Source organism: Calonectris borealis, chromosome 17 (genome assembly GCF_964195595.1).
Source record: "Calonectris borealis chromosome 17, bCalBor7.hap1.2, whole genome shotgun sequence".
Lineage (NCBI taxonomy): Eukaryota > Metazoa > Chordata > Aves > Procellariiformes > Procellariidae > Calonectris > Calonectris borealis.
The window spans coordinates 16732881-16755118 of NC_134328.1; the positions used below are offsets into that span (position 1 = coordinate 16732881).

Here is a 22238-nt window from a genome sequence, read left to right on the forward strand (position 1 = left end):
AAACATTTCTCCTGGTGACTCACACCAACCTCACTCTGTTAATGATGTTAAAAGCTTTTCAGCTGTCGGCTGTGCCGCGCGGTCACCTGCCCTTACCGGCTTCTTGCCTGCAGCATGGTGGCACACGTGCGAGCTGACCCGGGCTCCCACCCCAAGCTCCTGCTGGATTTCATCTTCATCACGTCTACAGGGACCGAGCTAACGAGAGCTGGGGGCCTGGGGCCCCTGGGAGCGCACGGAGCATGTTACGTGTCCGGTCACAAAGTGCATGATGCCATGAACCTGGAGGCTGGCAAAATGATCCTTGTCACTGGTGGAGCTTAAACCAGAGGGAAGCCATGGGAGCAAAAGGAGCCTCCTTGGAGCTGCAGCAGCATTTGTGCTGGGGAGCTTGGGGCAAGGTCGACAAACCTCTCCCTCTGCTGCATCACCTCCTCTCCCTCCGCTGGCGGGATGCCAGCGATCCGGACCCCGACCCGGTGGTGGGGCCCCCCCTGCTCCCCAGCCTGCGGCAATGGTGCAAGCAGCCCCGCTCACCCCGTGAGCAGAGTCGGTGACCACGCAGCCGTGTGGCACAGCCACTCTCCACAGTTGCACTTGTCACCGGGACAGGGACGGTCTCGGGGCTTGTCCTGCACCCACTGACAGTGCAACCAGAGCCGACCCTGCCCCTTCCCTGCCTGCAGGCAGGATGCTCTGGGCAGCACCGGGGGGGATGCCTGAGCACCCAGAGTTGCCCTCGCAGTGGGTGCCATGCAGTCAGTGCCCCTCAGCCCCAAGATAACCCAGCTGGAAGCTGCGGGGCCGGGGGAAACGCAGCTCAGGCTCCCCCTTGCTTGGCTGCCGGTGAGCAGAGCAGCTCTGGCCCCTCAGAATTGCTCCGGCCAGGGCTGACCAGCCCCGCTGCAGCCCCTCAGGGCTGAAAGCATCCATTTTAGGTCCCTGTCGGCAGCAATTAGGGAGCACAATGCCGATGGCCATGCGGGGGGGGCTGTGGCCATGTGGCCGGTGGTGCTGGGGCTGCCAGAGGGGAGCGGGAGGGGAGGACTGGCCACCAAGCACGTCCCAGCGTGGGTGCTGCGGCTGCCCCGGGTCGCATGAGGCTGCGGGGCCATTACACAAGGGCTGGCGAGCGGCGGTGCATGGCCCTGTGTGCCGGGACACCCTGTGTCCCACACCAGCTCAGGGTGGCCCCAAGCTGCTCAACACCCGGGAAATCGCTGGCTGCCGTTCCCTGCCCAAAGGAAAACCTGTCACTGCAGGATGCGGCTCAGCCTCGCTGTGCTTCTCCTCGCTTGGCACTGGGGGTCCCGGCTGGAAACGGGGCTACGGGGGCTCCCAGCTGCTGTCACCGGCTTGGTTTTGGTCTGTGCATCTGGGATTTGGGGCAGAGGATCTGTGCAAAGGGAGAAAATATTTGTGGCTACTAAAGCAGCGATTCTGCAGGGCGTTTTGCTTGGTTTGCAGCCACCTCCGGAGCGGGTGGCCGGCTGGGCAAGAGGCTGCTCATCCTCTTTGGCTCCCGAACCGCGGGGTGCCAGGGAAGGGGCAGGACGGGGAGGTGTTTCCACAGGCGGGAAACTTGCCTGCCCTGCTAATCGCTGTGGCCTACTTGGTGTCTGCAGCGAGAACGGGGCTAATCCTAATCTGGGGCGAGGATAAACAGCCGCGGGTGCCGCGTGCCAGGGAGCCACGTTCTGGCCGGCACCGGCCGCCGTGCCTTTGTTTAGTGCCCTAAGCTCCCGGGGCCAGGCCAGCTAGCCCAGCCCGGGCTTAGCCAGACCTGCCCTCCGGGATGGAGCCGGTACCACTTTAGGGCCCTGGTCCACCCGCCGCTGCTCGGGGACTCCCCTTACAAACCCGCTGCTGGCTGCGTGGCTGAGGACAAACGCACAAAACTTGTGTTTCAAGTTGCGTGTGGCTTTTCAACCCCATCAAATAGCTTTATTCACACAAACGTCTCTTAATTTACAAAGCCGCTGCCACTCATACACATCAGGGTATCCACAGTGTTCAAAGAACTTAAATAGAATGTCTCATACCAACCCAAGTAAACCAAGTACAAAAAATATTTATATAAAGTTGTTCACACATAGGTCCTAGATTACCAGCTTCTGTGCAAAAAAAAAAGAAAAATACAGGTTCATTTACTAATATAATTATCTTTAGTTTGGAGTCTGGGTTTAAGCCGCCTGCTCTTGCTAGCTCAGCACGGGGGCTGCAGGGAGCGGAGGGAGCCCGGAGCAGGGCTGGGCCAGGGTGCCCCTGTCCTGGGGCTCACCCAGTGCTGCTGGGGTCCCGGCACCGCCCTGGTGTTGCAGGGAAGCAGCTCTGCAAGGCTGCTGGGGTTTGGTGGATGAGCGAGCTGAAGGCCCGGGATGGGGACACCAAGCACTCCCTTTTGGCCCCTGCGAGCTCCTCCTGCAGCCTGGACATTAAAAGCACTCGGGCAGACTGCAGAGAAACAGGATTTGTCACATCACAGCTGGAAGAGAGCAGCTCCCTGTGCTTTCCTTCCAGCTGCGCCCACCGCCCCGACGCCCTGCTCGGAGGCGTGAAACGCTTTTGGACGTGAAGGGCCGCAGGCTGGGACGTGCCCGGTGACCAGCCGAGCGGCAGAGGAGCCGCCGGCGCCGCTCTCCCCACCACCACCGAAGGCTCCCGGGCAGCCTCGGCGAGGGAGGCAGCAGCACGAGCATCGGCCGCACCCCGCGGCCGGGGGAGCCAGGGGCTCCACTTGCCAGCCGCTGCCCCTCAGCCCTGACGGGATGGGAGGCTGCGAGGCGCCGGGGTAAAGCACACAGCCTGCTCCTGCGGCGCGGCCGAGCCGGCGCAGCGCTGGGCACCGCCCGCCCGTCCTGCAGCAGCATCCCCGAAATGGGACCAGGAGCCCCCCTCGCCCCAGGCCGCTGTAGTGTGAGGCTGGGGCAGCGCATGCCTGGGGTAACGTAGGAAAGCAGCGACACGTTTCCCTGCTCTTGTGACCTGCAGAAAGCACAGGGAAACGTGTCCCAGTTTGTGCCCTGAAGCAGCTGCCCCATGACGCTTGGCAGGTTTAAACCCAGACTCGATACTGCATACGGAGGAGACATACAACGCACACAACGGAGGATTTCCACAACGATGGTAATGCTTGTTTTAAGTCTTATTGCTCCAGAAAGGCTCCGGGAGCCCCTGATATGTGAAGGAGCTGGGTCCTGAGGAGTAAAGGAAGACCACAGGGGTAACTCTTATCTGTCACTAGCACCGCTGGACCTCAAACACAGCAGCAAGGGGACACGCGGGAGCTAATCTAACCCCTCTAGGCTAGAGCCACCTCTGCCCTCTCCTCCCCACGGACCAAAGCTGGCCGGGAGATCCCCGCGACACCTGCACGATGCCGGTGGTGTCGGCCTTGCTGCAGGCTGGTGCAGATAACATGTTTCCCAATCCTCCTGAGGCTTGGCTTGTTCCCCCCACCCACCCCACATCCCTCTTGTAAACAGCATAGTCAGAAGTAAACAGTTTCGTACAATCACTCCCCCGGCGTGGGTACCGGCTGGGGCCCCGCAAGCCCGGAGGGCGGCAGGGTTTCGTGAGAGGGTGCTTGGCTCCCCCCACAGCGACCAGGCCCCCCGGCACGTGGATGTTCAGCAAGAGATGGAGACAGCCTGGCCCCGGGCTGGGCTATGGGCTGCAGGCTTGGTGCTGCTTTCCTAAGCTTGAGTTTTCCCAGCAGCGCATCCTAATGCCAAAAACATCTACAGCAGAGGGAGTTCAGCCTGCAGGAGCTGGGCAGGAGATGCCCGATAGACCCAGCTGGGAAGAGAAGCGTAAACATCCCCCATCCCACGGCACGCGCAGGTTGGAGCTGTTCCCCATTCCCACCTTGTTCTAGAGGGAGTGCTGGTCTGGGCCAAAGGACCTGGGAGGAGATGCTAGGAGCTGTAAACACAAGGCAGGTTCCTGTATAGTCTGGGAAGTCGAGCACAAACAGCAGCAAAATCATCAGGGAGAAATGCTCTTAAAGGACAAACTAATCAGGGAAACATCCACATTGGCCAAAGGCTAGCAGCCCTAGGTCTCGTCCTTGGAAGTGTTTGCTAAATCCTAAGTAAGGCACTACGGTCTAGCTCACTAACATCAAGCTGCTTTAAAAACACATCTGCAACGCAAAAGCTGAGGTGGAAACGTGTGGTTTGAAGATGGCCTGAAACAGCGACGGACCGAGAGGGGTGATCCTCCCGGACGCTGCCTGCCAGGCTCGCTCCCGTCCCCAGAGAGGAGCAGGGTGCTGGCAGCTGGCTGGAGGCAGCGGTCCCGGGGAGCAGCCCACTCACCACCTTCCATCTCCACGTCCTGCAGTTCAGGCTTGGTTTCCACACATGGAAATCTCCTGCTAGGAAGCTCCCTTCTCCCGGGGCGTAACGCCCAGTGAGGGCCCTTCCAGCAGGGAAAGCCACGAGAGAGCAGGGCTGGGAGGGTAAAGCCCTCTTACTGCACCCGTTGAAGCCAGGGTTAGGTTATAACAGTCAGGAGCAAAGGCTCTGTCAGGTGGAGGAAGGACAGTCCAGTGATCAGGGCACTAACGCTGTACTTGTGAACTACGGGGTTCAGCTCTCGTCTCACCGCAGCCCTCCTGCGGGACGCCGGGTGACATGCGGGGCTCTGCAAGCCCGCCCTGGGAGCTGGGGAGAAACCCTGCATGGCCGCTGCAGGGATCTGACTGGTTAGAGAGAAACAAGAGCAGTCAAAGCGCTGTTCAAAGCCCCCGAGAGTGCTCTGCGGCCAGCGCCTGCTAACCAGCCCCAAACTGCTCAAACCCCAGTAACCAGCCTGGAAGGAGTCTGTACAGTCATGGTCTGGCTGTGGCTGGCCACGGCCCACAGAAGAGCAGCGTGGGAACGGGGGCTCGGCACCGCATTTGTGCTGTCCGAACCTTCACAAGTCACAGACACATGGTCTGGAGCCTCCTGGCATCGTCCTCCTAAGAGGGACCTGGCCTTCCTGCAGCGACAGCCTTAGCTTCGTGTCCTGGAATAGATGGAAGAGAAAAAAGAAACCCTCCCTCCTTTCCCTGCTTTATTCTGCCTCGGCCCACGTGCATGGACTGCATTTCCATTCACTCCCACGAGGTCAGCAAAGTACACCGAGTAGATACAAGGAGTGCTGCCAGTTCAGGAACCTTCCAGGGATGACACAGGAAAGCTGGAGCCTGCGTGCGGGCGAGGGGCAGCTCCCACAGCCAGGGATGAGGGGGTCAGCTCCGGCTGCGCAGGGGCTGAGCACCTGGGCTGAGCGCCTGGGCAGCTCGGGAGCGATGCTGGGTCAGACCAGCCCGCTCCCCAAACCACTGCCGGGTGGTTTAGTCTGGTGAGAAATGTTTTAGTTGGTTCCAAACCTGCAGGGTGGAGAAGAGGTGGTGCTTTACATTGCATTTACAGTGAGCAAAGTCTAAAGACCATCGACATGGGGTCAGCCCCAGAATATTAGTGTTGCTCTAAATATAGGCAAGGAAATCGAGTATTAACTGCTCAGCCTGAGGTTCCAATCTCCTTACCTGAGCTGTACTGTACTGAAACCAAACCGAAACAGCAGCATTGCCTTTTGCTTCCTGGAGATAGTTAACTAGCAGGGAAAAGTGTTTCACTGGAAGCTCGAATCCAGCCTGTGAGCTATTTAGGCCAAATCTCCTCCTCTCCCAAATATTGTTCCTAACAACTGAAGTTTAGCATTAAGTAAATGGATCAGAGTAGTGGACTGCTTTCTGTTTCTCTTGTATGCAGATGGTGTCCACCTGAAAATGGGGCTCCCCGTTGCCCTCTCTATACAAAGACTGTAACAATTGTCACTAGTGAAATCCAGCCCGGGGAGAACGAAGGTCTGCCCACGGCGGCAGCAGACCTGCCTTGCCGAATGGCTTTCCAGCTTGTTTATGCTACTCCATCCTAATGTCAACCGCTCACAGCCTGGGCAGCATCCGCCTATTCAGAAGTTGCCTGGCTATGGAAGTATTTAGCTGCTTGCAACGTGTGGTCCGAGAGACTCACTTTTTTCTAAAGGATTGCACTCCCGGTGCAAACCCAGCGATCACTTTGCTCCCGTTCCCCCTAGGCGAAAGCAATAGTTTTAAACCCAAAGTTGTGCCCAGCTGGACTCAGAGCTGGTGCCTGGCAGCACACCTCACTGCCGGGCTGCTGATTCCCACCTCCGTATGGAACCAGATCTTCTCTAGAAACATCTAGAGTCAAATGGCAGCACAGGAGACACGGGGAGGGCTGGGCAAGGGCAGCTCTGCTCTCCGGATCTTGTTTAAAATAGTCTCGTGAGCATGATAGCTGCCAGCTTGTGCTCTTCTACAGGCCTCTGGAGCCCCCTCCGCACCCCCAGAACACTTCTTCCCAACAAAAGAAAGTAACACCCAAAGATTTCACATTGCCAGAGATCCTGCAGACCAGGGATCTTCTGTATCATCATCTTCCCTTGTCTTTGACTTCCCTCGTTGCATGTAAATAATGGAGATTATGGGTCCCTGGTAAATAAACCTGCAAGAAAAACAAGAAAGGAGAAAGAGAGGTCAGGTATGTCAGCGGTTTTGTCCCAGTTCCTACATTGTGACAACATCCTGCCAGCCCTCCCGCTGCCACCCGACCCAGACTGCCGGTAGGTAAAGCAAGCAGGATCAGTGTGCTCGCTGCACCTCTCCTTTCATTCCCAAGCCTTAATTAAAGCATCGTTTGAGGGTCTGGGAGAACTCGAGATGAGTGCATGCCTTCTCGTTCCACAGCCCCAACCAATGACCTCAAACAGCAATGCTCATGAACAACTGCACCGGGTGGAAGTGCAATGGTAACCGGATTGGTGCCGGAGTCATCTGGCTGCTGGATGGAAGGGCTGGAGGACACTGCTGTGGAGAGGGAGCCCACTCCCACAGCCTTCCCACTGGTCCCAGTTAGTCCAACACGGGCATTGCCACGTCTCTCTACATCCAGCTGCCCCAGCACGTGGGCTGAGCTGGGATGGGTCGGCACACCGGTAGCACAGCCCCATCCCGCGGGGCTCGCCGCGGTGACAGCCCGGCTGGAACAAGGACGAGCATTACCACGGCAGAGCCCGGCCGTGAGGGTCCAGGTGATGCGCCTGCAAGTGCTGGCTCCCGGTCCTCTGCACCCGCACGCCCCGGGAAAGGTGGAACAAGCTGGGACACCGGGGACGCCCTGCGCCGCTCGCCCTGTGCATCAGCAGCAGCTCGGGCTTCTCGAGCGGCTCTGCAAGAGGCAGTTAGAATCCATTTCGGTGCAACTGAAAGCAGAGCAGGATGGGTTCGCAGCGCGGCCGTGCTGCACTTGTGAGGCCCACGAGGATGCTCAGTGCCAGGGATTTTAGGGAAGGACAGGCAGATCTTTGCTGTGCCAGTCTCTGGTCCGGCCAAAGTCCCAACGTACAGCATCCCCTGTAGCACCAAGGCCCCAGTAGCACCAAGGGTGCTGCACCGATTCCTCCACAGCCCTGGCACTGCGCCCTCCTGTCCTCCCAGCTCAGGGACGCAGAAATGCTCAACTCCGCACATAAGCCACCAGCATTTTCCTCCCAGGTTGTTTGCAACCCAGCAAATTCCCTCTGGACATCCCATCCAGCAGCAGGGCTGGACCCAGCAGAGGAACAGCACACATGAACGCGATGTCACTTCTGTATTGGAAATAAATCATTCAGATGTCACAACCTTCAGAGAAGGGACCAGCAGAGCTGAGGCCAGGAGTTGTGCTGGGAAGCAGCGGTGATGGTTCGATGAAAACCGGGTCCCACCTGCCCGATGGGGAGACCCGGGGGTCTCGCCGCTGCTGTCAGCTCTGCCCACTGGCTCCTCGAGGGCTTCCTGCAGCGGGGGACGGGGCTGGAAGTCACTGGAACATGTGCAAACCTTCGACCCAAGGGGAGGGCCCTGCTTCACTTCGTCACCCCTCGTGCTATGCACGGGTGGCAATTTTCCAGGAGATAACAGCAGTTTAATTCTTCCCCAAACTTGAGCTCTGAGCTCAGACAGTTAAATGGAAAAAAATTGGGGGGGGGGGGTGTGTGGATTTAGCCCCCCCCTTCAGCAGGGGCAGGTCCTCTCCCACCGGGAACGAGCGAGGGGCTCTGCAGAGACACCGAGCCACAGCGTCGGAGCAGTGGGAGAGACCTGCTGAAGAAAAACTGCCACTGCCCAGCCAATAACTCAAATCCCTTAGCCCTAGGAAATCTCATTAAAGAAATCCGTGCCCGAGGAACACATTTCTAAAGGAAGAGGCTGCCTCTGCTGCTCGCTGCTTTTCAGGAGAGGTTAACCAGGAGCTGCCGCCTTTGCAGGCTGCAATCAGAAGAAAAGCCTTTCTGTTTGAGAAGGCAGGCTTGCGAGAGGCACCCGGACATCAGGTCGGGGGCAATAACGCGAGGAATTTTCTGGAAGATTTCTCCTGTGGTGCAGCTTCGTTAGCAAGTTGGGCAGCGTTACTGTTTGTGCTTCCCTGGCGTAGGAGCGTTTTCAGGGAAGGCGCTTGCTTGAGCAGCCCCGAGCTCACAGCTCTGAGACAGGAGAGCTCACTCCACTGACGCATGTTGTTTCAGGGGCTTGTTCAAGGGCTTTTAATCCCTCCGCTGATGCCACTTATAGTTTTAATCAGCTCGAATGTTCATTCGGCATCAGCAGGATATGAACCAGCAGGCCGTGGAGTCCTCACCCAGCACCTAAGGAAGATGACACTAATGCGTGGGTCACGGCAGAGATGGGAGGTGGCAATGTGGTCTGCGTGGTATCAGAGGACTCAGCGCAGGGGAGGGAGAGATAACCCAGCACCTTCTCATGTAAATCACATTATCCACCCCTGCGTGGGAACACAGGGTACAAGGGAAGGGGGCTGAGAGCCTGCGTTACGTCCTAAGTCCTTCCTCACCTCTGTACGTATATTTGTGACGCACTCCTTGGGAGCTTCCTTCAATCCAACCGCAGCGGCCTCCCCAGGAGGGAGAACGGGGGTGATGGTCAGCAAACGCAAACGCTAACACACCTGGCCAGAGGTGACGTGATCCAGTTCATCCTCAGGGCTTCGCTTCTCCCCAGGTAGAACCAACGCTGCCCAGAAGGATGTCACCATCCGCGGGGTGGCCCTGCGATGCTGCACCCGCTGCTGCAACCAAGAAGAGGAACTGACCTTGCTTTTACTGTCCCCATGGCTTTTGTCCATGCCAAGATGCACAAACCACACTGAAAACAATCTGAAGTCAAAACCAACACTGTTTCAGAAAAGAAACCGCTATCCTCCTCCTTGACGTGCTCACCTGTTCTGGCCAGCGGGGTAAGGGCACTTTTACCGCATGGCAAAATTTGAGTTGAGTGGCACTAACAGACAAGACCTAACTTGATGCAACAGCCCTGCTCGCTGACAGCTCGCAGAGATGCTGCTGATGTGCGTCCGATCCCTGCCCTCCAGGTCTGGAATTCCGCAGGGCAGCAGTGTATTAGCGGTGCTCGGGAGCGGCTGGGCACAGCACCAGCCAGCTCTCGCCGGGGCTGGACACCATCACGCCGGGAGAGCAGATGAGCTTGTTCAGCATCAGCTCCCGTTGCGTTTTGAAAACGCAAAGAGGAGAACAATGCAAATGCAAACAGTTGCTTTCAGCTGAAACTGGAATGATCAAAACCAGTGACAGAGGAGGAGTGCTGGAGTGAACCAGGCTGGCCTCGGCTGTCAGGCACCGTCCTGCTCAGATGCTGCAGTCTGCACCACACCGCGTGCACAGATTCCTGCCGTTCACCTTGAGCATCCACCCCAAAATCAGAGCTACTGTTTTATCCACAGTGAAAATATTATGGAATATTATCTACCAGAACAAGCTGCCTTCTACACTCATCCTAACCATTGCAGTTTGACGCCCTGTGTGAACTAAAACGACAAAGTTTCTTAAATGTATAACTGCAGGTGGTGGGCGACGCTGCCCCTTGCTCCCCGTGTTTCTGCGGCCGAGACCGCTGGTGCCACTCCAGCGAGCAGCAAACGGCCACATGCTCTCGCTGTACCTCACTCCTCAGCAACTTGCCTAAGGGTTGCTCAGTCCGCACCGCGCAAACCCACAACGTTAGGGGGTCCCACTGAAGCAGTGTCCGTGGGAGGCCCCTCGCCTGCCCTCGGGAACTGGGAGGGCAGCTACAAGAAAGACACGCAAAGAAAAAGACGTTCACATTGCAGGAGAAGAGGAGAGCGGCCCCAACCTTCCAGCACCGACAAGGAGGGGTGAAATACTCCTTAGTGCGCGGGGCAGTGAGGCGCTGGGCTATCACCCGGCAATCAAGAGCGATCAGCAGGAACCCAGCACAATCCAGCCACTCCCTAATTGTACTAGAAAGGCTTTTGTCCTCTTTGCCCAAAAGGCATGCTTTTGGGAACAGCCATCTCGGGCTTTAGATAAACTCCTTCTGCAGAAGGTAAGGAAGCACAGTGTTCAAATGAGAAAGAGAAGACCTTCATTGTGCTCAGGGAAATGCTGCCCACCTCTGCTGGACCTACCGCCCCGGGGCCACCAGCAGTGCTGGCGAGGGGAGCAAGGAGCTAAGCAGGCTCATCTCCACCCCAGACACCCTGGTGTCCAGCAGAAACCAAGCCAGAAACACTTTCCTGGCTGAGAACTGACATTTAGTATCTGCATTTTGGAAGGGTAACAGAGCATGAAGCCTGCTGACTGGCAGGTGCGTGCAGCATCTGTAGCAGAACTAAAGGCAAAGCTGCTGGGACACAAAGCAAAATTGGAAGAGGTCAGTGGCATACCAAGGAATAAGCAAAAATCTGATTGCCTGGGTCAGGAGGGTTACACTTTTCCAGGTTATGACATGAACCAAGGCTGAGCAGGGTCTGAAGCAGTCCTGGGGAAGAAGAACTCACTGCCTGACCCAGCCGCACTATAAGCTACGCGCCAGTGCCACAGTTCAGTTGGAAGAGGTTACTTGAGTTTCTTGGTCAACTTAAGTTACCTGAGAGCAGAATTCAGGCCCTGCTCTAAATCCCATTTTAAGCTCCTCAAGCAGGTTTCCGATTTAAGATCTGCATTTTAATAACAGCCAGAGGCAGGCTGCTGAATGCACAAATACACAACGCATTAGAAAAACCCCACAGAAAAGCACAGCAAATATTCTGCTGCCCCATAAACAAGCCAGAGGAACGCTCCCCACAGCACAACGCACAACGCTCCGGGTTTGCGGTGAACACATGGCTGGCGCCCGGCTCCTATCCGGGCCAAGCGGCTGCGCTACGTACGCCAGGTTGCGTTACATAAGCGCACGCATCTCCGCCGCAGCCGTGTCACCGGCCCAGCCGACCGGGGCAGACTCAGGGCTGGCTGCAGCGCGGACGGAGGTGGGGGGGGGCTGCAGAAGGCAGCTGGGTTTTAAGCAAACAGCCCCGGGGTAGGACTGTCCCCTCGGTGTTTGTTATCCCCGCCTGTACTATTCTGCAGATATGCGCAGGATGAATTTCCCCCGGAGGGCACGGGCTGGTTGCATAACCCAGCAGCATCGCGTCAGCACAGAGCCATCGCAGCAAACCCCGACCCGACCCCCCGCCACGCAGCAGAGCTGCTCCCAACAGCCGCGGGAGACCCACGCCTCGCCCTGGGGCACAGGGTGGGGTGCCCTGCTCTTGCCCCGGACCTCATCACACCCATCTTAAGGGCGCACATTTCTGCAGATTCCCTCCCCCACCCTAATCCTCAGCCCACACTGGCACCGGGACCAGTACCGAGCCCCAGCCCCAGGCGGAAGCAGTCGCATCAATTACTTGTGCTGGAGATCTCAGTATTTCAATATTAATTAAATATTTTGTGCCGGGGTGCGGAGGGGCTGTGGACAAGCCAGCAGTGACAGAACTAGACCTACCCAATGGGCCTTTCCATTTCTGCGTTCCTATTTCTCTGCAAACAGCACAAAGCTTACCTGGGCACGCACATCGCTTTACGTAAGGCTCAGGAACCCTCAGGTGGGCAGCAAGGAGGATTTTTAGCAAAACCTGCCACAATGCCCCCACCTTCCCCACCGCCCTGCTGCTGGAGGCTCGCTCACGGGAGCCGTCAGCTGCAAGGCTGAAGGCCAGGCTAGGGCAGCCATTTCGTCCCTCTCTGCTCTCCTCTATCTGTGGTCTGCTCTGCTCCAGCAGGATCTGTGTGGTTTCGGGGTGAGGTAGGGGCTGGGAGCCCAAGCTGCAATGCCAGCAGGGGACACAGGCAGGCTTTCAGAGGTCTCCTGCGACCAGCAACGGTCAGGCAGCTCTGCAGGAGAAAGAACCTGGGCTGGGAAGACGTCCGCCTCGCCCCTGGTAATCTGTAATTTCCCAGTTTCATTGAAGTGTTTGGCCGGGAGAATCCCTAGTCACAGCTCCTGTTTACAGCCAGCTTTGCCATGCAGGCAACACCTCCCAGTCCTTCAGTGTCACTGGTTAATGACACCACCAGCTACCCCACGTCCCTGGGGGTCCTTCCAGAGCACGTGTGACCACCCAGGCCCCAGGCCCGGGACCTCTGAGCTTGGGGCTATTTAGGAACCAAGCTGCGGGGAGAAGGGAGGGGACTCCTCTCGAACGGAGCTGAGCTCAGCCTGAGCACAACTGTTTTGTAAGCTTCCCTCCTGAGCAGACGCAGGTCCATCAACTCACACGCTGGACACCAAGCATCCAACCGGGTCTGGGCAACTGCAGTTCAACCAAAGGGAAGTCCTGCCTTTAGCAAGGAAACGAAATGAGACGGACCCACGCGCCTCGTGAGTGAAAGCAAAAGAAACAGCTCTGTGCTGAGATGGACCTGCCGCTCCGCTCGGTGCCGGCTCACCGGGGCAGCCGAGCCCCGAGGCGTCCTGTCTGGGTCCCAGAGGGGCAGGGGACTGTGCTAGACAGCGAGGGGCTCCCAGCGCTGACCACGGAAATTATACCACGTAGCAGAGAAGGCAGAACTGGCAGCTCCTTCCCTGCCCCTGGGAGAGACGGACGTACCCAAAGCTGATGTCAGAGGGTGCTCGCAGGTCTCTGCCGTGCACCAGCCTGTCTCAGCCACCGGCCAGGACGTCCGAGGAGCTGGGCTCCTGCCCAGCCCTGCCAGCGCCGCTGGGCCTTTGGGCAGCAGCGGGACGTGCAGCTGCTAATTCTGTTTCCCACCTCTACTTTATTTTTGCTGTAGAATAGGTGGAAAAAAATCTCAGAAGCAGTGCTTTGATGAGTCACTATAGAAATAGCTCCGGGAACATAAAAGACTCCTTTGTGTCACTACAAAGTGCATTATTGGGCTGGTACAGCAGACAGAATAATACAAAAACGTGGATCACTTACCCAGCTGCAAAGCACAGCAGTGCCCTGCCCTGAATTTAAGCAGCACATGTAACCTGGTCCATTCTGGTTTCAAGCTCAAAGGCATCAGGTCGATCCTGCGGGTTAGCAGCCAACATGTCTTTCAAGAGCTGCTTGATCCCCTCAGACATGGAAGTCCTGCGTTTCTGAGGGATGTGCAGCTCCATCTTTGGGTTTTCTAGCAGCGCTTCCCCAACGGGCACAATCTCGGTCCCCTGCTTGATGTAGGTCCCCAGCAGCTCCTTCTTGGTCTCCGCATCAATGAAAGTTATCCTCTCAATCATGGCCCAGATGATGATGCCGAGGGCGAAGATGTCAGCCTTGGCGGTGTAGTGTCCCTCCCAGACCTCGGGCGCCATGTAGAAATCGGAGCCGCAAGCCGAAGACAGCCAGTACTTGTTCACATTCACATTTTTGTTCTCATGCCCACCCTCCTTGCCCCGAGCAGTCAGGCCAGCGCAGACCTTACTCAGCCCGAAGTCGGCCACCTTGAGAACAGGGGTGCCAGACTTCTCGGTTATCAGGATGTTGTCTGGTTTCAGGTCCCGGTGGACAATATGGTTCTTGTGCAGGAAGGCAATGGCGCTGGTCAGCTGCAGCATGAAGCTCTTGTTTGTCGCTGGGTCGGGTCTTCGTGAGAGCACGTACTGGTTGAGGTCTCCCCCTTCGCAGAACTCCATGACGAACCACAGGTAGCAAGGCTCCTCCGCATAGCCCAGGATCCTCTCGCCTAACCGAAAGGGACAAAAGCGAGAGTGGGTTTTTCAGACACATTACAAAACGTCCACACTAACTCAGCGCGGGCAAGGACTGGTTTATGCGGATAGTTAAGGCCTTCGGAACGTGACCGGGTCCTATCGCACTGCAAGGTACCAGCAGTGATGCTGGCACTGCTGTGGCTTCAAGTGCTTTAGGATCCTGTTGAGTGCCACGCACCAGCACCACGTTTACCCGAGCCCATTGCCTGGGAGCCAGCTCAGGGGCCCGTTCCCAGCAAAGCGCAGGCGTGCGAGTGAGACGGAGCACGTGTCTTCTCAGGTGCTTGCAGGGAACTTGGAAGCGGAGGGTTATTTTCCTGCGCTACCATCAGGCAATTCTCCCCGGGCTCTGACAGCCAAAGCAGCAGAGACTAAAAGCTCAATTAGCAGCGAGTCTACGGGAAAAAAATCAGTTCTTTGTGAACGCCAGCTCTCCCACCTGAGCTCTGCTGCAGGAGGCAAAGGCTGGCTTATACCTCACACTTTACTAGTATAACTGCAAGTGGGGAGTAAATCACACCCCTAACGCTGTGCCAGTACAGCCTCACTAAGAGCAATCACACCAGTGTCAAAGCTGGCTCTTCTCAGGCTAAATTTGTGCGTTTAAGCATTGTGTTTGTGCTAGGGGAGCTCTGCCACTTCATACAGCTTTCATTAAGTGCCAACAAGTCTTTAAAGAGAGGAAACCAGAGGCCCAAGCAGCAAACAATGTAAGTGCAATCTCAGCCACACGTAGGAATATAACCGTTGCCTCACTCGTTAGTGCTGCTACTCAATATTATGCCCAAACAGCTTCTTCCTTCACCAGACATCTCGCTGAGCTCTTCAAGCTCAGAGAGTCTCAGGTCCAATTCATTGCATCTAGGTTTTACTCCACAACCCCCCCGGCAAGGCAAACCACTTTCTTGCACATAAAGTAGAGAAATGCAACAGCATCGTATCGGCTAATGGGGCAAGGTCTGCCGCCAGCCCCGTTAGCCGATGCCAGGATGCAAATCCCGCTGCCAGACCCCACATACCCGCACAGAGCACCCAGGTGACAGGCAGAGCCTGCACACACAACCAGGGTATCGTTTTGCTCTAGGAACTAGTTTTTTTCCCCTCAAGCACCGTAAGGGAGAAGCTGGAGGACGCCACTCGCCTCTGCCACAGTTAACAAGTCACACAGACGAATCCCAGTGTTTTGAAAGCAGTTAAGTAACTCCACCCATTTGACAAAGTTGGGTTTTGTTTTAGCAAAGCCCTAGAGAGCATCTGGGAAAGCAAACTTCCAGCAGCAGGTAAAGCCAAGGACTACCAGCAACACCAAACCCTGGGCTGTCCGGCGCCCGTGCCTGCAATGGTCAGCGATCGGTGTGGGTGGGAATATTGGTTATTTGCACAAACAGTCTGTATCCATGGCTACTGCTATGGAAATGAAAGTCTGCACAACAGCAGGATTTGGCTGCACCTCCCTGCCCTCAGCAGAAGATGAAGGTTAGGTCTGGGGAATGGGGGGGACCATGAACAGGCTGGAGACATGGGGCACTGGGTGCACTTTGAGAGGCAAATGAGCCCCCCAAAGTGCAGGAGGGCTCAGCATGCAAGCCCAAGGGCCAACTGGGAGCAGCACGGGACAGCTTGGCCCTGGAGACCAAACCACCAAGGAGGAAAAGCAGCTTCTCCAGCGCAAGACACCCTTTGGTGAGACTCGCACGACAGCATGGAAACTGAAGCAGAGGCGGCTCGTGCCAGCAGCGGAGACCTTTGCACAGCCAGGACAGCCCCAGCTCACACCCTGGCTTTGCTAAACCCCAGTGACGTCCCAGCAGGGCACAGAGCTTTGCTTTCCTGCTCCCCTCAGCATCCATGTGGCCCCGACATGGGGAGCAGGAGGGTTTGGCTCTTCTCAGCCAGGAACTGCACGTGACAGTGCCCCGTGCCCACGCATGGCCAGGAGCACCGAGCCAGGGCACGCAGGTGGGAGGGTGAGAGCATTCACACGGCAGCGCTGCCGACAGCCCCCTCCCGCAGGGAATCGGCTCAAACACCGGCTCGCCAGCAGCAAGGACCTGCTGGCTCCAACAAGCCGAGGTTTGTTTTTAGCATAACGAAGGCTCCGATTTAAAACTTGGCCCCTGAACCTCAGCGAGCGCAGGGAGGACGCCGCTGACCCAGCAGTAGCTGCAAGCACCATGCACTTCACTTTGGGTGGAGCGCTGCTAGGAGAGGCTTAAGCCAAGAGTAATATTTCCTCATTTTCTTTCTATAATCTGAAAGTGTTTTAGTTGTTAAATCATCTTCCTGCCTTCAAAACAAACAGCTTTAAACATAAAGAGCTGGCAAGCCGCTTCCTAAAGATGAGATGTTAGCAAACTGAAGTCAAGCAGCCAAGAGCTGAAGAGATGCAGACGACAGGCCAGACCTGTTCTCCACCTCGAAGCGAGCATCCCCGCGCGCTCCCTGCCCAAACGCAGGACGGCGCACACTAACCTCTCCTCCCTATCCTGGGAGCTCATTAACAGCTAATTTGCTTAGCATCATGGGGAAAAACGTAATGACAGCAGAACCAGCGTCCCACTGCCGTGTGTAACCCCTGACTCCCTCTGTGCAAAGAGGCTGCGCTGGAGAGGTGAGCACCAGCAGCATGAAGCCTGGGTGCTTGGACTGGTGGTAACACTTGTGGGTGATGCCAAGGCAGCCTGCGAGCGCGGCTGAGCACCGGCAGCGAGTCGGTGGCCCTGTGGGTGACATGCTAGGAAGCAACACCCTATACAGGTTCACTTAAGGCAGCTTTATCACTATGGGTTAGGAACAACAAGAGGGGCACGTGGCCGTGCACAAGCCCCGAAGGTGTGCATGTATTGGGGCACCAAGCACATTGCTCAAGCAGATGCCTCTCCTCCAGGCTCAGTGCCGGGCTTTCAGCTTCCTTTTTGCATTCTGCCCTTAAATTTATTATTGCACGTCTCAATAAAACTGTGAAGGTGCAGGCTACGCACTGTAGCTGAGACCCAACATTGCCTGGTATCCCGACAGTTGTGCTCCTGAATCAGAAAGTCTCTGGTTAATCCCCCCGTGCCCTGAGCCCCGGCGCGTTGGCACAGCATCTGTGCAGGCCCGTAAATAGCCCAGCTGCGCTCGTGCAGAATGGCACGGCAGCACAGCTACGTGCCGGCTACCTCGGCCGGAGCGACAGCATGGCGGCTCCACGCAAGCAGCTTGCATGCTGCGGGCAGGGAAGGGGAGCAAGCAGACCTGGGAGCTCACCTAGCTCTGGCTTTTGTTTTGAAACTATTTATTGGTGCCCAGACCCAAAGCTTGGGAAGGCAGCGAGCACAGCCTCTGCCCCAGCAGATAACACAGCCCGGAGGGCAGTCAGCAGGAAGGCAGATGGAGGGGGGAATGCACTCGGGTTTGGGGAGCAAAACTGCTCCTCTCTGGCCTGGGGATGGAGAGCCCAGCTCGGCTCCCCTCTTCGGGGGGCCGCAGCAGGACCAGGGCAGGCAAAGCCCTCCCCATGGCAGGGAAGTCGGGGTGGCTCTCTCCCCACCTAGAGATGGGGGGCACCTACAGCTACCCAAGAGCTGTCCCCAAGCCACGCCATCTCTTCTCAGGGCACGGCAAGGGGGGCAGGAAACCCCCGTACCTGCCAGGAGGAGCTTGACTTGCTACAGCTGGACGTGCGCTTAGCGAAGGGAAGGCTCGGCTCCTTTCCCACGGAGTCGTGCCCCCGAGGGCACGTAAAGGAAGCACCCAGGCTACCCAGAAATTAGGACAGGGCGGCAGGGGGTCCCTTGGGTGTTGTGTGTGGAGTGTGAAGGGAGAGCCAGGCAGGTCCGGACATGTCTCCCCGGGAGCGTGGAGGGGACCGGCAGGGCAGGGGCAGTCAGAGGTTTGTTCGGAGGATGGGTCTCAGCAGCCTTGCATGAAGTCTGTGCCTGGCACAGGGTTTGGAGGCTGCCTGCACTGGGGGGGCTCAGCTGGGGGGGCGTGGGGAGACTGGGCTCCCCAGGGAGCGCATGGGAGTCCTGGCACACAAGTTTGGGGGAAGGGGGGGCTTGGGGTGAGCTGGCTCTGGCTTCGACAGGCGGGGGGACGCGGGGGCATCGAGGATACTCCGGTATTTTTCCACATCTTCACTGCACATTGGCAGAGCTGGCTCTGACAAGCAGCCAAGGGAGCAGAGGGAGGGTGGGGGCATTTCGGAGATGTCACCATCACAGTCATCGGCTGTGGCAGGAGAAGGTGACCCCTGACAGCCCCGTGATGCTGAGGGACCCCAGGGGAAGATGGGGGTGTCAGCACTGGTGCTTCCAGGGCTGTCCCCATAGAACCAGCACTTGGGAGGGGACCGGGGACAGGAGAGCACGAAGAACAGTCCCAAAGCTCGAGGGAGCAGGCAGGGCACCGTAACGGGCTGCAGCCTTGGGGTGCTCAGAGGCGACAGGACTCTGCGTCAGGCAGAGGGGGGAAATGTCCCCTTGGTGTGACTGAGGCAGAGGCCGGTGAAGGTCCCCAAGGGACATGCGTGGGCTGTGGTGCAGGTCAAGGTTGTGGAGGAAGCCCCAGAAGGGGGTTGTAACGGAGGAGGAAAGCACTGGCCAGGGGTGCAGGGAAGTGCTGAGGGCAGCACGCAGGGACGCTCCCCAGGGCTGGGTCTGAGCCTGGAGGTGACAACGGGCTCCTTCAGGAGGAGGGGCACGGGGCTGGGGTGCTGCAGGGCACAAGGAGGGACCTCAGGAGCAGGGCACAGGGCTGGTAAGGCACGGGGTGGGGGCTTAGTGAAGGGTGTCCCTGGGAGCCGCACATAGAGGAAGGGGAGAGAGTGGAGGGGACACACGGGCAGAGCCCAGGACAGGTGATGCTGTGCAGGGGTCCCAGGGGGTGCTTGGGGTGGGTGGCAGCAAAGAGGGGTGCTGGGGGCAGCAGAGGGACCCTGTGGGGGGGCCCCGCAGGGACAGGACTGAGGCGGGCGATGGGAGCAGAGGGAAGCTGCCCGGGCAGGCACCGCTGCAGTACAGAGGGACCCCAGGGCTGGCAGGGGTGACGGAGGAGACTGGGACGACCAGGGGTGCAGCGGGGGGAGCCCGGGGGATAGTTATACTGGCAAAGTGGCGAGTTAAGGTGGAGGAAGGGGTGTTGCGAGAGGTGGGGGGGAGCTTTGGGTGGTCCTCTGAGGGTAGGTGATACCAAGGAGGCATTTGAGCAATGGAGTGATGCTGGGGGGGCAAGGGGGCTGCCCAGGGTGGGGGTGTCTGGGAAGGGTGCCCCAGGAGCTGGTCAGGGTGCCCCGGGGGAAGGGGGGCAACACCAGGGTGTCCTGCGTGGGGTACCCCAGAGGTTACCTAGTGTGGGGGCATTGATGACAGCGGGGAGGTGGCAGACCCAGGCTGGGGTGACACCAGGGTGGGCAGGAGACCGTGGGTGTGGGGGGCACCCTGGGAGGATGATGCTGGGGTGCCCAGGAGGGGGCCGGGGGGGGGCTCCTCGGCGAGGCAGCCGTGCCGGGTGCCCCGGGGCGGGTGTGGGGGGTCGGGTACCTTTGAGGGAGGTCTCGACGAGGCGCAGGTAGAGCTGGCTGCGCTTGTTGCCGTGGCTCATGCGCTGCCCCAGGCCGTGCCGCTGCAGGACGCACTCCTCGAAGCGCACCACGTTGGGGTGCTGCCGCCGGAGGCTCGTCAGGGCCCAGAACTCCGCCAGCGCCAGCTCCACGTTCTCGGGAGCGTCGCAACGGATCCGTTTCACCGCCAACCGGGCGCCGCTGCGGCCCGACACCGCCTCGTACACCACGCCGTAGGCCCCGCGGCCGATCTCGGCCAGCAGGCTGTACCGCGGAGCCCCGCCGCCGCAGCCACCCGGGCCGGGCCCCGCCGCCGTCGCCGCCGCCGCCGCCGCCATGGGGCCCCGCCGCGCCGCCCGCCGCCGCCGCGCTGCCCTTTGTGTCCCGCGGCGGCCGCCGTCCGCCGTCTCCATGGCGCCGCCGCGGGGGGGCCGCGCGCCCGCCACGGCCGCCGCCGCCGCCGCCCCCCCCGCCCCGCGCGCCGGGGAGCGCCGCGCCGGGGAGCGCCGCGCGGGCGAGGGGGCACGCGCCACCGCGTCGGAGGGCGGAAAAGCGCGCCCTGCCTGCCCCTTTAAGCGCTCGGCCAATCGCGGCGGCGCGGGACGAACCACGGCGGCGGGGGGGGGACGGCGGGCGCCGCGCCGGGACCCGGCCTCCCCCCAGCGGCGGGGCGGGCCTCGGCGGCGGCGGCCCGGCCCCCCCACCCCTTGCCCGGTAGCCGGGGCGCCGCGCCGCCCGGGCTCCTCAGCGCGGCGGGGGCTCAGTGCGGCGGCCGGTCCCCCCGCCCCCCCGCCGCCGTGGTGCGCTCCGCCCCGGTGTAAACAGGCCGGTCATCGGGGCGGCGGCGCTCGGCGGCCGCCCCGGCCTGGCCCGGTCTCCCCCCCTCCCCTCCGGTCACGGCACGGGGGAGGCGGCGCGGCGCGGGCCCGGCCCACGGGGCTCACCTGGGGCGCGGCGGAGGGCTCCGGGCCGGGCGCTGCGCGGCGGAGGCGGCGTGTGAAGGGGCGGGGCGGGGCGGCGGCGGGATAAGAGCGGGGCCGCGCGCCCTGACGTAACCCCTTATGTAACGGCGGGGGTGACCCGCCCCCCCGCCCCCCCGCCCCCCACCGCACCGGGACGGCCGGTGCACCGGGGGGGGAGGTGTGATGCATCGGGGAGGGGGTGATGCCCCGGGAGCCGTGCAGCGGGAGAAGGGACCCGGTGCACTGGCGGTAGCCGGGCGGTGCAAGGGGCTCGGTGCACCGGGGCTGTGCAGCCGCACCGGGAAGGGCGGGCGCGGGGCTCGGGGGCGGTTTGAGAGGCCCCGGCAGCATTCCGGGGCCCCTCCCGGGCGCCGCAGTCGCCCTGCCGGGGACAGTCTGACCCCGCTCCTGCGGGCTCACCGGGGGGGATTCCAGCTGGGAAAGTCGCTGAGATCCCGGGGGCATCGCCCCGCTGCCCTGGGGGCCGGGGCCGGGCGGGCGCTGGTGCGGTGGGGGCCTTTGGGGCCCGGCAGGCTGGCGTGGGGCAGCACGGCACCCGCTGAGTGCCCGTGGGGTGCGAAATGCATCGGTCACCAAATGCAGGGCACAGCGGCTGCCGTACACCGGGACCCTGAGGGGCCGCAGTGTGTCCCCCCGGGGTGGCCGGGACCGTGAGGGGCCGCAGTGTGTCCCCCCGGGGTGGCCGTGTCTCCCATGACTTGGGTCCTGGCTCCCCATGGGGCTGGTTTGGCCACGTTGCTCCCGCAGGCAGGTGAGGTGGGATGGCCGCATCCCCATGCAGGGGGTCCCTGTCCCACACACCGTCCCCAAACTGCTCTTCACCCCCCAGCCGGGGACCTCATGAGCATCCGTCCACCCCGGGCGGTGCGGGGGGTCTAATCCTGGCTGCTGGGCCTGGTGCTGCTGGGGGTGGGCAGCCGGCGGTTCCCAGGGGTTCGGTGCTTCGCACGCTGCTGTGCCGCTCCCCATGGGCTGCGGGGGGGGGATGGCGATCAAACCCCCGAACAGGTTTTTTTCCAGCTGCTTGTCCCTGCGTTTTCTTGCCCCCCCGCGCGGGTGACGTTAGTGGCAGGCGCTCTGCGGGCGGTCAAGGAGAGCATCTGCAGAGCCAGTTTACGGAGGAGCTCGAAAAATTGCTGGTTTCTTGACTCACTTCTGAGGCGTGTGCTGCTGCGATCACGCAGCCCACAGCAGCTCTGGGCTGCGTCACGCCGGTCCCCCCCGGGGGGGGACGGAGACCCCTTGAGCCACCGGCACCCGGGTGATGGCTCCGACGGTGGGGCTGACCCTCTGCAGCACGGTGGCACGGCGCAGGCTGCAGCTCCTGCAAGTGGTTTGAACTCAATTTGCTTTTAAATGGAGCAGCTTCACCTCCCAGGCCGGGGCCGAGGGGGCCGTGCCGCAGCCCCGTGCTCCTGGTGCCGCTCGGCAGCCTGGCACGGTGTGTGCCGGCGGCGGGGACGATGGCAGCGGCACAACTTGCCGTGTTTACGTGGGCTCCGCTTTTTGTACCGGCATCGAGTGGCCACTTGTGCCTCCTGCCCACGCAGGGAGGTCGCCGCATGCCCGCATGTGTGCCCGCCTGGGCTGCACGGTGACCTCGAGCCACCGCGGC

General features: G+C 60.1%; 1 protein-coding gene across 3 annotated transcripts; it reads right to left on the reverse strand.

The window, feature by feature from the left end:
- Positions 1–1882: 1882 nt before the first annotated feature.
- Positions 1883–20068, reverse strand: STK35 (serine/threonine kinase 35). 3 transcript variants are annotated; one of them, XR_012676322.1, is made up of 4 exons: positions 19621–20053; positions 13323–14070; positions 12990–13167; positions 1883–6524 (listed from the first exon to the last, which is right to left on the reverse strand). XR_012676322.1 is itself a non-coding variant. In XM_075166840.1 (3 exons), the coding sequence occupies exons 1-2, from the start codon at positions 20051–20053 to the stop codon at positions 13358–13360; spliced, it is 1146 nt and encodes a 381-aa protein (XP_075022941.1). In that variant the 5' UTR covers positions 20054–20068; the 3' UTR covers positions 1885–6524; positions 13323–13357. The 3 variants fall into 3 exon arrangements, 1 of the variants encoding a protein (XP_075022941.1); XR_012676321.1 differs by lacking the exon at positions 12990–13167 and having other exon boundaries at positions 1885–3197; positions 3868–6524; XM_075166840.1 differs by lacking the exon at positions 12990–13167 and having other exon boundaries at positions 1885–6524; positions 19621–20068.
- Positions 20069–22238: the final 2170 nt, after the last annotated feature.

Bases quoted from the DNA above. Each gene is read 5' to 3' on its own strand.
- STK35 (XM_075166840.1), bottom strand. From the start codon at position 20,053: ATGGAGACGGCGGACGGCGGCCGCCGCGGGACACAAAGGGCAGCGCGG. The intron at 14,071-19,620 runs GTACCCGACCCC...CCTTTCGGTTAG, and splicing joins CGTCGAGACCTCCCTCAAAG to GCGAGAGGATCCTGGGCTAT.